This window comes from Pholcus phalangioides, unplaced genomic scaffold (assembly GCF_987345545.1).
Source record: "Pholcus phalangioides strain wild (caught in Gottingen) unplaced genomic scaffold, Ppha-v1.0 ptg000042l_1, whole genome shotgun sequence".
Lineage (NCBI taxonomy): Eukaryota > Metazoa > Arthropoda > Arachnida > Araneae > Pholcidae > Pholcus > Pholcus phalangioides.
In genome coordinates this window covers 19,030,409-19,043,372 of record NW_028301628.1, presented here as the reverse complement: position 1 = coordinate 19,043,372, position 12,964 = coordinate 19,030,409, and the positions used below count along the sequence as shown (strand labels likewise).

At 34.4% G+C, this 12,964-nt stretch overlaps 1 protein-coding gene across 13 annotated transcripts in view; it reads right to left on the bottom strand.

The window, feature by feature from the left end:
- The window catches only part of RyR (Ryanodine receptor), a 178,209-nt gene that overhangs the window by 5,592 nt on the left and 159,653 nt on the right, over positions 1 to 12,964 (bottom strand). For all 13 annotated transcript variants that reach the window (XM_089255391.1, XM_089255395.1, XM_089255398.1 and 10 more), the window contains 11 exons: positions 10,526 to 10,566; positions 10,305 to 10,404; positions 9,874 to 9,960; positions 7,780 to 8,031; positions 7,410 to 7,540; positions 6,150 to 6,192; positions 4,428 to 4,540; positions 1,702 to 1,762; positions 822 to 968; positions 552 to 683; positions 353 to 401 (listed from right to left, as the gene is read on the bottom strand). In XM_089255391.1, coding sequence (XP_089111517.1) covers positions 353 to 401; positions 552 to 683; positions 822 to 968; positions 1,702 to 1,762; positions 4,428 to 4,540; positions 6,150 to 6,192; positions 7,410 to 7,540; positions 7,780 to 8,031; positions 9,874 to 9,960; positions 10,305 to 10,404; positions 10,526 to 10,566 — 1,156 coding nt within the window. The remainder of the gene's footprint in view (positions 1 to 352; positions 402 to 551; positions 684 to 821; positions 969 to 1,701; positions 1,763 to 4,427; positions 4,541 to 6,149; positions 6,193 to 7,409; positions 7,541 to 7,779; positions 8,032 to 9,873; positions 9,961 to 10,304; positions 10,405 to 10,525; positions 10,567 to 12,964) is intronic.

Sequence of the window (12,964 nt, the reverse complement as noted above, 5' to 3'; positions counted from 1 at the left end):
TTTTTTTTCTCCCATTGCCCCAACGAAATCTAACCCATAGGATCCTATGTTATACCAGTAGCTTCTACCGCTCCCCTCCCGGAACATTCCATCGCTCCCCAGGGGGCGTTAACGCCCACGTTGGGAATCACTGGTCTATAGCAATATGTAGAGTAAGATTAATTGAAAAGATGTTCAAAATGGTCATAAAAAAATTGGCACAGTTTTCTTTCCATACAGACTCCGCTAAAAATTTTTAGTCTTTATTTGGAGCATAGGAAGCAAAGCCCATTTAGTCACATCAGTAGAAAATGAAATAAACACAAAAAGATTGTGCACCTAATCATGAGGAATGATAAAAATAGATACATGCCTATGCCTCCACCAGCTCTTACTCCTTTATATAAATGGAAAACGAAGCACTGCAAAAAAAAAAAGTTAAACTTCAAATTTATAACACTTGTAAATTAATCTGTTGTTTTAAAAATAAGAAGATACATTCGAATGATATCCTCGATATTCTGCATAAACATGTGACACTTAAAAGTATGTGCAAAAATATAAAATTTTACCGTTAACATGTTGTGACATTTTTGATCTACTTGATCTTCTTCTTCTTGAACATAAAATTTTCTGAAGAAATTGAATGCAATGACTGTATATATGTACACGATAATTGTTAAAAGCATCACAGTAAGGACAAGCTGCAGAAGAAAAAAAAAAAAAAAAAAAATATATATATATATATATATATATATATCAAGTGTTAAGATATTCAAGATGATATCACTGGGATAAAAAAAAATTTGTACGAGTATAGAGCATTGAAAATATGTATTCACTTGTTTCCCATTGTGGGTGACAGATTGCAAGATTGTCCTCAGTGTTTTAAAACCAACAGCGATATCCAACAAATGAGCAGCGAAGAAGAAGAAGTTGAAATTCCCCATCACAGAAAATGTGAAATACCATGTATTGTACAGGAAAGCCTATAAAAATGAATTTTATTCATATTGAATAATATTAATGATGTGAATAATTTTCACAATGAAAATGTGGCCTAAACAATTTATGAAGCTATATGTTTTGAAACTAATAATAAATTCTACTATACAAATGAGCAAAGTTGAATAGGGCTTGATTTCATGTCAAGTGCTGTTAATTATGATAGCTACAGATAAAGAATAAAATTGAACTAAATTTGTTGGATACAGTAAAGCTGGTCAATAATGATACAGTAGGGACTTAGAAAAAATACTGTTATAGACAGGTTATTGTTGTAGACAGTTTGAGCATTTGCATTATATTTAATTAAATAGGAATTCCGTCAAAAAGAAATTATTGTTATAGGCAGGTTCATCGTTATTGACACAGTATTGTTATATACAGATTTCACCGTATGACATTTTGTTAGAGTATTTTCTTTTCTTCTCACTTACTGGTAGAAAACAAGATTATATTGAAGAAAAATAATGATTGTGCTCTAATATTAAAACAAATCCTTTGATACACCTTTGAGCATACTTAATAATATATAAATTTGTTCACCCTTAATAATTTCAAGGAGGTATTTTAGCAAGACAAGGGAACTCAATTTAAAAAAACTGTTCACTTATAAGAAAATGCATCAAAAAAATATGATAAGAGGTTGCTGGTAATTTGAATGTTTATAACGATTAGAACATTTTTTCAAATGCATAAATGTAGCATGAGCACACTTACATTATCAGTAATAGTTACTCCAGCTTTCCAAACTTGATATTTCCAGTCCATTCTTGTTATTCTGAAATAGTTAAAAAAAACTGATATGTATCTGTCAATACTGACTGCAGACAAAACATTACTCCATTTTATTAGGATCGCTAAATATGCATTAAAATTTTTGATGAACAAATAAGTATTTCTCAAATGAATTATTATATATATAATGGGTTTTTTTTTGTATAGCCTGATTATGTCAGGTCATTTTACTATCATTTTCAAGTATTACACCAGTGACACATACTTATTTTATATCAACTTACTTAATAATGACTTAATAGCAATGATAATGAGGAGACTTGAAAATACTACTGGTTTTCAGAATAAATTTATATCTATTCTATAATATAAAATCACAAACAAACTCGAAAAGGGCCTGTTGCTAAGCAACCGAGTGACGGAAGTCTGTTACGGAAGTGGGTTCGATTCATATATCGATATTCACATTCATATATCGATATGATATCATATATCGATATTGGGTCGATATTCACATATCGGGACCCATTTGACCCATCGGGACCATGTTATGTGCATGTACCAAGAGGCTCCTACATCCTACAGCAGAGCCCTTAGGCTGGAATTTAGATTTCGAGCCCCCAAACCAGCTTTTCAGGGGCCCCTCTGTGATTAATTTATAGTGTGAAAAATCAAAAAGTGATAAGAATCGTTGTGGCCCCTGTCAGCCCTTCCTTTGTGGAGGGGGGGGGGGAGGTCCATGCCGAGAGGTATATATATGTATAATATACACACACAACAGCAGTGCTCCCAACACAGGGTCGGGGTACCCGGGGAAGATTTCACGTATAAGTAAAAAGTTTTCATTTCCAGGGGCCCTTGATGGATCTCATTGTTTTCTTGCTGCTTTAACGTTGAAAAATTTCGATAGCGGAAGCAAAAGATATATCCAGTCTGGGGCCCCACCAAAAGTAAGCGAATTGGTGTCCCGGGTAATTGGTTGGGGGGTCCTGGATTTTATTCGTTGGTAAAACGAATACAAATGAAAATTTTTCATGGCACTCGCTCCGGGGGATGACCGACAAGCTTCCAAGTCGGGGGCCCCATGTTTACAGGTTTCATTTTGGGTGCCCTGGATTTTATTTGTTGGTAAAACGAATACAAATGAAAATTTTTCATAGCACTCGCACCGGGGGATGACAGACAAGCTTCCAAGTCGGGGGCCCCATGTTTACAGGTTTCATTTTGGGGGCCCTGGATGAATCTCATTCTTTTCTGTTGTAGAATTTGCAACAGCGGAAGCCCGAGATAAAGCCAGTCTGGGGCCCCACCAAAAGTATGCGAATTGGTGTCCCGGGTAATTTTTTGGGGGCCCTGGATTTTATTCGTTCGTAAAACGAATACAAATGAAAATTTTTCATGGCACTCGCACCGGGGGATGACCGACAAGCTTCCAAGTCGGGGGCCCCATGTTTACAGGTTTCATTTTGGGGCCCTGGATTTTATTCGTTGGTAAAACGAATACAAATGAAAATTTTTCATGGCACTCGCACCGGGGGATGACCGACAAGCTTCCAAGTCGGGGGGCCCCATGTTTACAGGTTTGATTTTGGGGGCCCTGGATGAATCTCATTCTTTTCTGTTGTAGAATTTGCAACAGCCGAAGCCCGAGATAAGGCCAGTCTGGGGCCCCACCAAAAGTATGCGAATTGGTGTCCCGGGTAATTGGTTGGGGGCCCTGGATTTTATTCGTTGGTAAAACGAATACAAATGAAAATTTTTCATGGCACTCGCTCCGGGGGATGACCGATAAGCTTCCAAGTCGGGGCCCATGTTTACAGGTTTCATTTTGGGGGCCCTGGATGAATCTCATTCTTTTCTGTTGTAGAATTTGCAACAGCGGAAGCCCGAGATAAAGCCAGTCTGGGGCCCCACCAAAAGTATGCGAATTGGTGTCCCGGGTAATTTTTTGGGGGCCCTGGATTTTATTCGTTCGTAAAACGAATACAAATGAAAATTTTTCATGGCACTCGCACCGGGGGATGACCGACAAGCTTCCAAGTCGGGGGCCCCATGTTTACAGGTTTGATTTTGGGGGCCCTGGATGAATCTCATTCTTTTCTGTTGTAGAATTTGCCACAGCCGAAACCCGAGATATAGCCAGTCTGGGGCCCCACTAAAAATCTGCGTATTGTGTCCCCGCTACTGGATCACGTGAAGTGGTGCACTGAGGTGGATGCGATCGAACACGTCGGTCCGTCGTACCCTCCTGCATCCAACAATCACATATCCGCATTACAGTTGTTTGGTTTCGTCCAACACGACTACCGATTTCCCTGAAAGATAATCCACAATCTCGGTAGGCCACTATCCTTCCTCTGTCGAACTCGGATACTTGATCAAAAGATGATCGCTGTTTTCTACGAGGCATAATTGATCGTTTTTTTGAAAAAACCACAAGAAAAACACAATTGCCGTACTTCAAATCGTCGAAATCTCCAAGCCTTAAATAGCGCTTTGAAGTGGCGCCACAGGCGCGCGTGATGTGCGTCTGCGCTGAAATTCTAATCATTTGTATATCTCACCTCCGCTAATGCATGTTGTAAATTTCATATTATTTGCATGCTTCTTTCAGGGTGTTGCATTTACGGTGGCCAGCAGTGTATATATTATTTATATAACTTCATAATGATTGAATAGAAAATTATATCAAGAAACTATTCACATACAAGCCCAATACACCAGAACTTTCTTCTTCTTGAGCAAAAGCGCTTCCTTTGTCCATTCCAAGTAAATTACTGATTGCATCAAAGTCATAGGTTTCACTGTACTTTTCTCTCACCTAAAAGATATGCCCCAAAATTGTACAATTAGATTAGATGGTTAGATTAAAAATCCTAAATTTATAATTTGTGTCCACCAGAAAACCAAAAAGTGAGTGAGTTAAAAAGAATTAGAGTTTAAAAGAATAATTTCCAGAATTCCAAAATTTGTATTCATAAAAACTCCAATAAAAAGCATCAGCATAAAACTATAAAACATTTTCTTGTGCATTCCTGTGACATCACAAAAAAAAGAAGGTTCCCATTTCTTTGACCAATAAGCTCTTCACGTCTGAGCCAAAACCGACTATTGAAAAAAATTTGATTGATTTGTGTGTCAAAATGCCTTTTTAAAGAAAAAAAAATTAATTAATTAATTTGGGTCAATATAGGGCCACTCGCGTTAGGTACACATATGTGCAACTTTGGTCTTAACTTGAAAAAATAATCATTAAAATCTGCTTTAGCAAAGAGATTAAGAAATTTAGGATTCAGGAACAAGCAAGCAACTGAATCAAAGCACAAGTAATATTACTTTGAATATAAATATATCCAGTATATAGTATGTACTGAAACTTTAGTTACATACATGTTAAAGTCTATGTCCCTTTTAAGTCTAGCATCTGTCATTTCGTAAAGTGGCTAGCGTCTGATGTCTAAGCAAATGTGCAAAGTGGCCAGCCATTTCATGACCACGCTGGACTTAAACAGTAACATGTAAAAAAAAATTTGTACCTCCCTTTTTTCCTCATCCAAAGAGTGATGAGATGATTCTAACAAACATATGACTGTGTTAAGATTTTCATTAAACATAAATTAATTCCACCAAATAAATCATCGATTATATATACATAACTAGCTATAATACCCTGGTTTTCTTCAATTACTGGCAGCTTCAAAGAAGTGACAAACCATTGTAAAGTCATGTGCATGTCTGAAACGCATTGCTAGGGAACCACGATAACCAAAGTAAACATTCTAAAAGTGATTGTTGAGGCTGAGAAACCATTGTCGCCCAACAGTTTCCACTCATTTTGGGCATTTGCCTATCTCTGACAAACTTTTAAAGTAGCCTATCATTTGATACGGGCCCTGTTTAATATATATATATTGTAGGGTTCGTTTTCAATAAATGATTGCCACAATCATAAGCACTCTCTGCCACTTTTATATATAATATTTGGTTTAATCATACTTTTTCACAATAAACATTATACTATTAACACGTCCTCCTCGCTTACAGCGAGACTGAAATTACCTCCTGAGTCCACAGGAGCCACTCTCTAACTAACTGAAAACGCACCAAGCTTCTTTCCTCTTCCCGTCGAGGGCCTTTTTCCCCCCCACCCACGCTTTCTAATCTCATCATGCTCCTTCCCGATGGGGGGAAACCTTACATATATATATATATATATTCAAAATTTAGTGCCGATCGATCTAAAATTGTAGATTTGTATAGAGAAAATCAATTTTATATACAAATACAAATACAACGCCACAACAGACAAAATGCCCAACGAGGTGGCTGATAAAATTTGAGGTAAAAAGTTTGAGGAAAATACATAGATAAATGGCTGGATGAACCATTACAAATTCAAATATATGTAGCAATAAAAATAAAAAGCTTACCCGTTTTTTCACAAATTTATCCCAGTAATTCACAGGAAACGATCTGGGGGAGAAATTTTTTCTTCATTAATGATAATCATATGTATATAATAATGCTGCTCAAAAAAATTTAACACTGTTGAATGTAATATAATAGCTACTATATATAATGAATGCTCTCATGTATGTGTGTATGCCATTTAAAAAATCATAAAATATTGCAGATTTAGTTGGGGAATCAAAAAAGAAAAATAATCTGTCTAATATAGTGATAACAAACAACTCATTAATTCCATATTAATTCTCTCTCTCATTCTTCAGATACTTTTTAGGGCACTACCAATTTACAACTATTATTTCAAGTTACTGCAAAAGAAATGTTCCCGATCATTTTTTTCTTTACCGGAGCAGAGCAAGGTAATGTGTCTAGTCCCCCAATGGAGAATTTTTATATTTTGTGTGTACGGAATCATTTTCACCATGAGCAGTCACGTATGCATGCAGCTTAGAGTGAACATTGTATACAAAGAAATAAAAATACCAAACGACTACAATATAAAATTACATTGAGGAAAGTGTGGTACTGAACTTGCAATTTAACACCATTTTTCAAAGATATGCATTTTACACACTTTTAAAAATAGTCTCAATGTCTTGTAAACTACCATCTTCCTTCATGCAATGCAAAAGGTCTCACTACTTAGCTTGTTGCTATGAAAATGTCATTTCATGTCATTTTACTGAACTTAATTTTTTCAAGTCAATTTATGTCAAGTACCTTGGACAATCCAGAAAGCAGAAAATTGTTGCTTGGATGATTGAGATCCTATTGTGTTATGATGAATTATGTTTTCTCCAAATTTCATATATAAGGGTGGATCAAACGAAAATGGAACAGTGGTTATAATTTGTTTATTTTTGTATGAACCTAGTTACCTAGAGCAGGGGTTCTCAAATTTTTCTCTAATCAATGTTTATCCACAGCTCCCCAGAGAACAGTTTAACAAAGAATCTCTTCAAAACAACTTTGTCTGGGTCGATGCTCAACGGCACCCCTGACAAAAGTTAGTGGCTCACAGTTTAAAAACCCCTGACCTAGAGCAAGTCCATTCCCCAGTAGGGGTTGCCTTCCTTACCTTCGCTCTACCTGAACACAAAAATATCACCACACTCATACGAAAGTAAACCACTGTCTTGTTTTCATTTGACCCATTCTTATAGTTCACATATTGATAAAATAAACTATTGAGAAGAATGCAAAACAAACTTAACAAAACACACCTGGTACTTATGACTAGTTTGTCCCAATGACCCTTGATATCATCCTCTGCTGGTTGTTCAGATATATAAAGTCCATCAAACTCTACAGCTCGAGCTATTTCCTTCTCACGTTTGAAAATGGCCAATGGTACCTACCCAAGAAACCCATATAATCAGAGAATTTTAAAAATATGTAATACAGAATAAGATGATGCTAATTGTTTCTGTAATGACAATGTGCATACATTAAAAATTTCCCCCACGGATAAGAAAAGGTGTTATGATACATACTTTCAACAAACAACAACACTAATAAAGCTTTTATATTTTTCCCCCTTTTCTATATGGGAACAAAAAGAAATAAAAATAATTATGGTATAAAAACACAAACCTTCAAGTTATAGTATGCAATTAGCATACAGAAAGATATTGTTGAGTGAGCCAGGGCCAGAAGACGAATCACAGGTTCTAAATAGAACACATTTTCTTCTAAAACCACCCATTCTTCAACATCTTCGTCATCATCACCAAGTACGCCGCCATCATCAAAACCAGTTGTATTGCCAAGGATATCATTGCCATTATCATCATCTTCACCTTCTTCTTCATCTTCTTCTTCACCATTTCCACCAGGTACCGTAACCTAGAGATCAGAAAAAAATTGGAAGAATATACATAAATTTTGGCATAAGGTATTTCGATGTATGCGCTCAAGAATGATATGGAAAACAACAGTGTCACTCTAACAGTTACGGTTACAGTGAGAAAATTTCGAAAATATCAAATGGCAACACCAAGTTTTTTGTATTGGAATGCGATCTCCATTGTGAAAAACCCTAAATAGCATTCGAACGGCAACTGTAGCATGAAAATCACCGGCGGTAGATAGGCTAAAAGTGAGGACAACCAATAAGGACAGAGAAGCAGCATAAAATAAAGCATTTTATTGTGTTTCACAAATTTTCCACATGACCTTGTGGAGGACTAATCAGGCTGGGATCTCAGCCGAAGAAACGGTGTGACGAATGAAACGAACATTAATGCTCTGGTGCATGGCAAAGTCCTTTTTACTTTTTCCTTGCCTAGCTCTGGGGATTTTTGTGCTACAGGTGCCATTCCAACGCTATTTAGTGTTTTTCAGTATGGAGATCGCATTCCAATACAAAAAACTTGGTGTTGCCATTTGATATTTTCGAAATTTTCTCACTGTAACCGTAACTGTTAGAGTGACACTGTTGTTTTCCATATCATTCTTGAGCGCATACCTCAAAATACCTTATGCCAAAATTTCATTCAGTTTCTGTGAATGGTATGATAGTTAGGGGCCCATATGTTGGGATAGTTTTTTATAATCACCCTGCATATATATATATATATATATATTTTTTTTAATAGTCATATTTATGTTTCTTTGCTTTCTATTTTACTTCGTGGCATCAGGAACCAGTATTTTTCCATCTTTTTGCATCTGCATGCCAGTGGAAGTAGTTGAATAAATACGCGGACAAGTCAAATGAGAGAAATAATTTGCAGACTGGCAAAAAATAAATAAATGGAAGGAATAATTTGTGGACCTGCAAAAAATAGATAAATGGGAAAAATAACTTGTGGATCGGCAAAAAGTAAATGAATGGCAGAAATAATTTGCAGACCTTCTGACAATAAGACAGAAATAATGACCAATGTAGAGATGATATAATATTTATTAAATCTAAAACTAAGTAGCTGCTTTATGAATTTGTTAAAATGTTACGGCAACCTGCAGGAAATACCAATGGACCAGCGATTAAAGAATCTGTGTTACACATAATTTTTTTCCAGCAAAGCAAGTAATCATTTGAGAAAAAATACAATAAATATAAAAGAGGAAACTGCCCTTAAAAATCATACATTTTTTTATGTTTAAAATCAGAGAAATGATAAACTATGATTAGACATTATATTGTTAAAAAATGCTAACACAAAAACTGAAAAGTACAAAGGCAATATCATATTTTAGAAAAATTATCATATCATCAAAAAAATTATTTAAATTTGTCAACACAGATTATATGCGGCTGTGTTTCATCTGCAGCTTTTTTTTTAGAGATATTGGAATAAAAGCAAATATTTTCAGAAATTTGTTTAGAAAAAATAATTTTTTTATAGATGCCAGAGTAAAAGATCAAAATTATTTCTGAAAAAACGTGACCAGTAACTCTTTCTATTCCTTAAATTTCATAAATGGGGAATGTAATTTTCACATAGGAGTGCACACAGGAAAATACTGTAATTATACTTCTTGATGTGTTGATTAAGTGAAATTTAGTGTATGCTGTAGAAATAATTTGAAATGAGATCTGCTGATAAGATCAGAAACGTGCTAATATTGGAGCATTTCTCCAATGTTTGTGGGAATTCTCATCAGTAAGTAATTTAAGAGAAAAAGTGTATAGGAATGAAAAGATTATTCTTAGCTGAAGAACTACTTATAATTCAGACTTACCTTATAGAAAAGCAGAATGAAGTTGATTGCAAAAGCCATCACAAGAGCCAAGTATTTCATCGTGTAGAAATTACGAGCCAGAAAACTCTAGAAGAGAACAAGAGTCACAAGATTAAATACAGCTATAATTGAAATTGCTGCTAGAAATAATGAAATAGAATCTTTGCTTTTTGAATGTAAAATCAAGACTAGAGGTTGAAGTGAAGGAATTTCAAAGTGAACTTTGAAACCAATTACGCAATTTGAACAGTTTCCAATAATATACGATTCAATGGCATAATTAATAAAAACAATCAATTGTCGAACCTAAACACTTAAAAATATTAATGTATTTCAAGTATAATTTTTCAAGTTCAAAATTAAGACCGGGATATAAAGTGAATTATGAATGTTTTCATATTAAAAATATTGAATTGAACATCTCAACATACGACAAGTCTTCTTCCATACTGGTTGAAGTTTATGGAAGCAACAGCAGGTGTTTCTGTAGATTTTATAGGTTCTGGTACAATCATCATAGGTGGAGGAGGGCTGAAATCCAAATGGTATAAGCACGTAAATAGAAATAACAGAATTTATTGTTATTTATTGTATTCATACCATAGAAAAAAGCGAAATATTGATAACAAATAATGAGCAAAAATATACGTACGGCACTTCAGCTTCAGGGGCTTTGGCTTCAACAGCAGCAGCCTGAAAAAATAAATAAATTGCAAGTCTTCATTACTGTTTTAGTTGTTATTGAAATAAGTTTATTGTTCAACATTTAAACATGAGATTTTGAAATGATGCTGTTTTTTTTTTTTTTTTTTTTTTTTTTTGATTTAAAGAAAAAATTTTACCAAACCTTCATTTCACTAGAGCCCTAAGTATCATTCTAAATATTCTTAGCATAGCCTCTCAAATATACTTAGATGAATCTCATCAAAATATAGAATCATATAAAATTTCAAATTTATATATTTTCACAACTTTCATAACATAATAGGAATTATTAATGTTTAAAACTACAATTCTCCTTTACGTGTGAAAAAAAAGCCTTATCCCTTATTTAATTTAATTGCAGATCATCAACAATTCATTCAATATCATTCATCAAACCCAGGACTATCCTACAAATCTATACTATTGGTTGCCACTTCCCAAGATACATCACCCTGAATCCACACATGTTCTACATATATGCCTACTAAACTCATCATGTATTAGCAAATTTTTAAGGTTGATAAGCAATCGTAAGCTAATTAAAATAATTTTTTTTTCTTCATTTAAAAAACACATTTTGGCACTTTTATTTGAGCCTCATGTTTCCAAGATGGAATCAATTTGCCCTACAGCAAAATTTTTGCATTCAAAATGATATTCTGGGTAATTTGTTCTTGAATCTTGTGAATTTTTTTTTTTTTTGTAATTTTCAAACCTCTACCAATTTTTTTTTTCAATTTCTGAAAATTGCTAATTTATGTGACAGTGATGTAAATGATAATGTTTAATTATTTTCATTGCATTAATTGACAATATTTCTACGCACATTGCTGCCTATTATGCAACTTGGTTTTCTGCGGTTTCCAACTTTGAGGTGCAAATATGAGCCTATCTCCCTGTTAAAAAATCTTGCCACAGAGAGAAAGAGACCTACAATGGTACAAATATTCAATCGTTACACTTCACTCATAGTTTGAAAAGTAGATGGCAGCACCAAAAATTCCTGCACAACACTAGGTAAGTACTCATACTGGTAAGTAGATATGCAAACTTCCCACACAACTCATTCTGTAGCAAATTGCCCATGGCGATGGCTACAGAAGTGTGTTGGTTCGAAAGAAAGAAAGCCCTTTGAAAAATGAGAATAAATCACTGTTATATGTATTATTTTTGTGTTTTTAGTCATTTTTATTGTAATTTTAATTAATCATAAATATAATAAATAAATTTAATTTTTATACATATAAAATTTTAATGTAGATTGTCTTATAACTATTTTTTAGCCTAAAATTTATGGTAATCTGTACTGGGGTAAATATGACTATCATAGAAGTTTATGCTAAGTTTTTGATGTTGGAATGTGAGAGCCTTAATAATAAAGTTAAAAAATTCACAGGTCATTGGATTTACTCTAATAGTTAACAGCACTAAATAGCATTGCCAGCACTAATGGTTAACAGTTATTAGATACCTTGAAGACTCATTTACTATACAATATTTCTTGAGTAAACCTTTTCACGCAACTATAAATTATCAATTACTGATCTTTTTCTTTTTTTAGACTCCATAAGATTTGCTGAATTATCCCAGATTTTCGAACTCTACATTATTCATTTTTCATAGCAGCATTTCCCTTTTCTGCATTCAATGTTTGCAAAATTTATTTGATAACAACTATGATGCCAAGAATGTGCACTAAAGATCTGTATCAGTATGTTGGCAAACCCCTTCAATGCAGTGAATTAAGCCTTCACCACTCAAAAGAAAATATGAAATATATATTACAGTCGAACCTCACTATAGTGAACTCTCGGTTATAGTGAACTTTTTAGTGGTCCTAACTGAACACCTATTTAACTAATGTTATTTTAAACGCTTATAGTGAACTGAGAAAGTGAAACTCTGCTTATAGTGAACTGAAATGTCCCTTCCGCAGATTTTTTTCCATTTTTCAAAGGTAAGTTTACACATATAAGGATCCCGAACGACAGCATTTCTTGACTTTCATGTCAAATCCCACTTTTGCATCCTACCCGCCATTTCTAGGAATCAACTACTGATCCACTACAAGACTCCACTCTTTTCGAACCACCTTTTGAAAAATCTGGAAAATAGTGGAACAGATCTAGAGATAAGATCTTAAGTGCATCAAGCTTATTTTTTTGCCTCTCAATACAACTTCTGTGCTGCAATGGATGGATGGATCAGAGCATTATTCACTGCCTCAAATCTCACTACAGGAAGCAGTTTGTTGTGTGCATTTTGGAAAGTTATGATGAACAGCGAGTATAACATCTCTCTTTTGGAAGCAATCATTTTGCTGGAGAAGTCTCAAGAAACAAGTATCAGATGCGAAAATTCGCAACTGCTTTCGACACACAGGTCT